General features: G+C 44.1%; 1 protein-coding gene across 1 annotated transcript; it reads left to right on the top strand.

The window, feature by feature from the left end:
- Positions 1-1,850: 1,850 nt before the first annotated feature.
- On the top strand, positions 1,851-4,098 carry LOC112346852 (bromodomain-containing protein DDB_G0280777-like). Its single transcript, XM_024676645.1, has 3 exons — positions 1,851-2,376; positions 2,767-3,817; positions 4,005-4,098. Exons 1-3 carry the CDS (start codon positions 1,851-1,853, stop codon positions 4,096-4,098), a joined length of 1,671 nt encoding a protein of 556 aa, XP_024532413.1.
- The last annotated feature ends 2,386 nt before the right edge of the window (positions 4,099-6,484 follow it).

A 6,484-nucleotide genomic window follows, 5' to 3' on the forward strand; every position in this document is an offset into this window, starting at 1 on the left:
TCAACCATTAACGCTTGCTTTCAACACTGATTTGACGAGAGTCATAGCAGCAACAGAGTGTGGAATTTTTGAACCACAAGTTCGTTGGTTTGTGGACACTCTTAGATTTAGAGATTTCGAAGAGAACGCGGAATTACTTTACCGACTTCTTCAAAGTCCTCTCCGTGTAACGCTACCAACAAGCACTCTTCTCGAATTATATGCTATAGCATATTGGCACCGTTTAGGACGGACGAGAATAGCTGGAGAATTGAGAAATCAAGGACAAGGCCATCAACAAATTCCAATTCGGAATTCGAGTTTAAGAAACTGACGGGAACCTGAACTTGCATCAAGTTCAAGGGAACGACTTGTAAACTCAAGGATAACAAGTCGAAGGAGGAGAAATTTAAGACAGAATCACAATAGGCCAAGATTAAATACAGTAACAAACTTCAACTTTGACACTGAGGTCCAACATCGAAACCCCAGCCTAGAGCTACATATCACTCGCAACCAACAAGGAAGAGTGCGTCCAAGCAGTCTCAACATTTTAAGGAGTATTTTAGGAGATCCTGCGTCAAGGATTCAAACTTATAATGCAAGGGTATTAATTGAGACTATCCCTTGGGAAGTTCGTGAAGCGATCGACTCTGATCGTGAAAGAGAACGTGCTATACGACAGAGGGAAGTAGAACACCACCGGCAAGAACAGCATCGGGGAAATGCACCATCACGCAATCGACCATAGAGAAAATTGCGCTGGATAAACCCGCGCACACATAGGCTTAAAGCAACAAGAATCTGTTGGAAACTATACTGTGACGTGTGGACGTCATTAGAGACTAGAAACATACAAGAATTAGGACATTAAAATACAACCACTGCTGTATTCAGCATTTTCAAATACTACCAACGACTGGGAAACACAAACGTTCATAGTGAGAGCTCGCATTCCAGTATGACCAACATATTGTAAGAGACCAAAACAATTGTTCAAGAATTTAGATAAGATTGGACTCCTAAAGAGAGTTGCAATCGTTTGCATACCTGCTCGATCCCAAACTTGGAGAGCAGCACCAAATATCACTAGCGAACAGCTACATCGATCAATATATGACACAACCAACCTCCTTCCACAAACAAAATCGTACTTACTTACACCACCAGATTTTTCAAATACAAGACCTTTCCTAAGCTAGACTCAGGAAAGTGACCTCGAGAAGAAACTCGGGAAGAATCGAGAAAGAAAAACTCGATTGAAGACTCAAGACACAAGAGCTTGACTTCGCATTTCTACTACAAAACCAAACTTGCAGAAGACTCAAGACACAAGAGCTTGACTTCGCATTTATACACCAAAAACAAACTTGCTGAAGACTCAAGACATAAGAGCTTGACTTTGCAATCTATGAAGAACAACATCTGACTCCAGACAACTTAGGCAAAACATAAATTCAGGAAACTTATTTCAACATTCAAGTTGAGAAGACTCAGCAAACTGAATGTACAAACGCAAACCAGACCCAATCAAGATCCGGGAAAGAGATCTTCGACAAAAGAATCGAGAAGTGAAAAAGGAAGAGATAGGAAAAGAGAAACTAGAACAACAACAGCAACAAATTTTAGAAACAATATTAGAGAAGTACGACAAGGAGGATAAAGAAATTCAAGTTGCCGAGTCAAGCAACTTAGCCAACGATAACAAAGAACTAAATAGTGAAGACGCCCCAAAGTTTGAGGCATTTGAAGAAGCCGAATACATAGCACCAAAGTTTTACTCCAATCCAGACTCACCAGAACAACAACTTCACCAACAAAGTCTACAATTTCAAATGGCAATCATCAACCCAGCGACAGCCATAGGGAACATGATTTCCTATCCCATTTTTACTGGTGGAAAAACCGAAGATGCGAACCAGCATCTTAAACAATTTGATCAAATTGTAAAGATGAACAAGCAAGAAATGCATCGAGAAATACTTTTCCCATACACACTTAAAGGAAAAGCACTCGATTGGCATAATACACTCAATGATGCTTTGACCCATGATGAAAAGGTCACACAATTCAAGGAGCAATTCCAGACCGGTGGAACTCCAGAAGAACACTATGAGGTCATCAAAAACTTCAAGCAAAAATCACGTGAAGGAATTCAAGATTATACTCGAAGATTTAAGTTTCATGCAAAGCGCTGCAAGGATTTGATAACAGATAAAGGAAAGAGCTTATCCTATATCCAAGGACTAAAAGAAATCTATAGAAACATGGTAGCAATTGCTGCTGCAACAGAGAATCCAGATGATGAAAGTGTTGATACACTCTCCAAAGAAATCCTCACATTGGAAAAGCGATTCAAGCAATTCACAAAAGCTATACCTCCACAAACCGATGACGGTTCAGATGATGAAGAAGAGGAAGAAATACGCATTAAGACAAAGAAGAAAACACCAAAAGACCAAGACTTGAAGGATATAATTAGGAAAATCTCACAAACCGAACTCAAAGCAGGAGTGTGGTGTACAAAGTGTAAAAACGAGGGACATACATATTTGGAATGCAAATTACAGCTTCCAAAGTGTCAAATTTGTGAAAGAGAAGGCCATACAGCCAAGAAATGCCGATACAGGAATACAATGGAAGTTTCAAGAATCGAGAATGTTCCTCAACAAGAGCCCAATCCTCAATATCAAGGCAATTGGAATCAAAACGTGCGACCACCACGAAATCAACTTCCAAGATATAACAATTATTATCAACGTGATGATAATTTGTATAATCAAAGAGGAAACTTTTACCGTCAGAACAATCACAACTACAATAGAATACCCCCTCAAGATCAAAGACCAAACAACTATATTGGAAATTATGGAAGAAACTACAATACATATCAGCCACGTGATGGACCTCATGACAACTATCAACGTCCTCCCCCACGAAATTACAATTATGATCAAGAACCATATCGCAACCATAATCAAAGACCACCCCAGGCTCAAGGTTATAATTACAACCAGCAACCTGCACCACAACAAGATAATCGACCTCGGCAACCTTACCAAAATGCAAATCATGAAAATAACCAAGTCGTAAACAATCAAGCTCCAAGAGCAAGACCACCTGCAGCATGGAATGTTGAGGTCGAAGTCGAAGACTCACAAACTTATGAAGAACCAGCAATACGAGCAATCACGAGACAACAATACAAGTATCAACAACCAGATAATTTGGAAGAACAAGATCACGATGATGAACTGGAAATTATCCCAGAAACCGAATGGAAGAAAAACAAGAAAGTACTTAAAGCAATTCAAGCTGAATTGCAAGCACAAGATCCAGAAACAATCAAAGAACACGACAAACAATCAAACAATCAAGAAACAAGAAGTTTTACCCAAGAGGAGCTGGTACCTGTTCAGCAGAAAGAAAAGTTTCATGTGGAAGAGCAAGCTGAAGCAAGGTTGAAGCAAAACCTGGTGGAAGATGAACAGCCTGATCAGATTGAGCAACCAGCAGAAGAAGACGAAGACCTGCAGTGGATAAAGGAGTTTCAGACGCAGGAACTTGAGGTGGTGCTTCCGAAGTTTTGTGAGCAGACGGAGCAGAAGAAAAATTCAGTGCCAGAGTTTGACGTGGAACAGGCAGCAGCTGGACAAGCTGGCTTGGAGCAGAAAGCTGTTGTGAAGAAGAAAGAAGAAGATGTTAGACAACAAAGAGGTGTAGAAGTTCAGAACCTTGTGGAGCAGCCATCAAGAGGAGCCGTATACCCAGGCCAAAGTTTCAACTTGAAGGTGGCTGGTGTGAAGTTGATGAAGAGACGAGGAAGTGTGTTTCTCAGGTTCTGGTGGGACAGAGGCAAGCTGGTTTCATCCTTTGTAGCTCTGTAGGAGTAGAGGAAGTAAGTAGTAAAGCAGCAAAACTGAAAGCCGTCCAGGAGAAGTCGTGGCTGTTTCAAGTCGGATGTTTAAAGTTTCGAGAAGAGGCATTTGTGCAACTGATCTCGGGAAGAAGCTGGTCAAATTCAGATCACAAGACTTTGAGGAAGCAGCTCAGACTTATGAAGAGGAGGAGGAGCCACATGAGGGAGCAGCTACCCACGATGCAGCAATGGAGCAGTGACTGCGGGACGCAGCACAAGGCAGTCGTGGGAGAGTGGAGAAGGGAGAAAAAGACAAGCTCGAGGATTCAAGCTTAGGAAATTAAACTTGAGAGGTTCAAGATTAGGACTGTATTCCTAACCTTGACGTGAGCAGAAGCGACTATAAAAGTAGGACTTAGAATGTTTTTAGACTTATCCCTAATACAAAATACATTGCATTACATCGTCTTTCTGCCTATCTCTTCGGCACTTCATAGCAATGTCTTACTTACCCACCGCCTTCAAGGGATCAAAGGCGTGGGACTAGCACCTTCAAGCACATGTTCACAGTCTCTACTTGGCTTGGCACAAGCAGGTAAGTGCACTCTTCTTGTAGTGTAGTTTTAGTTTTAGGGACTAGATTAGATTTGAAACTCCTAGGAAGATCTCGTGTGGACGTTTCCTCCTAGTTTAGAGATTCCAGGAGTTTTCAAGTGGCATGGATGCCATTCTCTGGGCTAACAAGCCTTAGGTTCTAAATTAGACTTATAGAGTTTGTGAATGAGACTCCTTTAAGTGGTCGGAGGTGTGGTTAAATGACTAAAGTAGAATGGAAAAATTAGTCATGGACAATTTGGTATTGGAGTTGTTCCTTAGTTTCACTTTTATTGCTGCTCAAGTATGTCACCATTGGTGTTAGCATCGGATGGTCCTAAGAGTGGGCCTATCTGTCAAGACCCCCAACAAGATTAGGACTGGAAAATGCAAAAGACAAAGAGAAAAGCTAGTGGAAATGAGGAAAAGGCCTTAGACTAGCATTGATTCAGATTGTGGAGAAATGGAATAAGGCTGACCTATATATACTATAGGTTGATGAAGCTCCACCACTCTTGGATCGAGGATGGCCTAAATATAGCTGAGGTTGAGGAGGTGCCACGTCATCATCAGGAATGTGGTTCAAGACTCAGGAATCGTATGGGAAATCAGAGAGTCAGGAATAGGGAAGTGTCTTGAGAGTCAGGAATGTGGTCTACGGGTCAGAAATCTGGTGAGAGTCAAGAATGTGGCAAGAATTGGGGGATTCTTGACAGCACCCCCTCCTCAAGAACAAGTGGAATGAGGACATGAATGAGAATGAAGAGGAGGATGAGATGGGTGGTGAGGGATGGGAGATGGAGAATGAAAAAAATGACGACTAGGTCGAGAAGGATAGCGGCAGTGGAAGTCCTAAACAAGGCTGTAAGCTCTTGAGTTTGGACTTCCTGAGAGCTCACCCAACCCAGTATTATTCACACCCAAGGACGCTTAACCCCAAATATCCCAAGACCCTTAACCGTTTGGAAAAGGGGGTGCACTCTTGTTCATGGGCCCTTTCCCTCTATATTTGAACCCCATGGATTGTCTCTCGAGTCGTTCCCTTTGGTTGCTTACAATCCACCATGCTTCCCTGCAAGTTCACGCCCTCGTGAACGGAAGCTGAGAGCCACAACTCTCCCGAGAGCCTCGCTCTCTTGACACCCTACCCCTTGGGTCGAGCCCAGCGGGAGTAAATTGGACCAGCCAAATGTCAATCAATATGTGGTGTGATTCCCTTAGCCAACCAACAGAGTCGGACCCGAGACCGCTCCGATACCAAATTGTAAGCCACAATTTTTTCCTTTCCAATTTGCTAGCTTACCTCGTCTTTCCGTCTGACGCTGCCTTGGTGTGAGACACAAAATCCCTAGGCCCCAAAGTGGAGCCGGAAGGGCGCCACATGGTAGTGGCCGAAGCGAGAGCCAAATGAGCGTAACACGTTTGGACCAAAAGCTCCGACTTGAAAAGTCAAGAGCGGGAGTGGAACTCCCAATGAAGTGCTCGGGGAACGAGCACGAAGCGAGCAAAAGGCGAGGCTCCAAAAAGGGACCCAAAAGGGCCAACACATGACACGTGGGAGTGTCCGAGATGGACTCGAGTTGGAGTCCGAAGTGGAGTCCGAGATGGACCCGAGTTGGAGTCCGAAGTGGAGTCCGAGATGGACCCGAGTTGGAGTCTGAAGTGGAGTCCGAGATGGACCCGAGTTGGAGTCCGAAGTGGAGTCCGAGATGGACCCGAGATGGAGTCCGAGAAGGAGTCCGAAGTGGAGTCCGAGGTGGACCCGAGATGGACCCGAAATGGAGTCCGAGATGGAGTCCGAGATGGACCCGAGATGGAGTCCGAGATGGAGTCCGAGGTGGACCCGAGATGGACCCGAAATGGAGTCCGAGATGGAGTCCGAGATGGACCCGAGATGGAGTCCGAGATGGAGTCTGAGGTGGACCCGAGATGGACCCGAAATGGAGTCCGAGATGGAGTTTGAGATGGACCTGAGATGGAGTCCGAGATGGAGTCCGAGATGGAGTCCGAGATGGACCCGAGATGGACCCGAGATGGAGTCCGAGATGGAGT

The sequence above is a fragment of the Selaginella moellendorffii genome, unplaced genomic scaffold (genome assembly GCF_000143415.4).
Source record: "Selaginella moellendorffii unplaced genomic scaffold, v1.0 SELMOscaffold_17, whole genome shotgun sequence".
Lineage (NCBI taxonomy): Eukaryota > Viridiplantae > Streptophyta > Lycopodiopsida > Selaginellales > Selaginellaceae > Selaginella > Selaginella moellendorffii.

Excerpts from the sequence above, each read along its gene's own strand:
- LOC112346852 (XM_024676645.1), top strand. The coding sequence starts at position 1,851 with ATGATTTCCTATCCCATTTTTACTGGTGGAAAAACCGAAGATGCGAAC. Across the intron at positions 2,377-2,766 it reads ACCTCCACAAACCGATGACG|GAAACTTTTACCGTCAGAAC; the intron begins GTTCAGATGATG and ends ATAATCAAAGAG. Across the intron at positions 3,818-4,004 it reads CGAGGAAGTGTGTTTCTCAG|ATCACAAGACTTTGAGGAAG; the intron begins GTTCTGGTGGGA and ends GGTCAAATTCAG.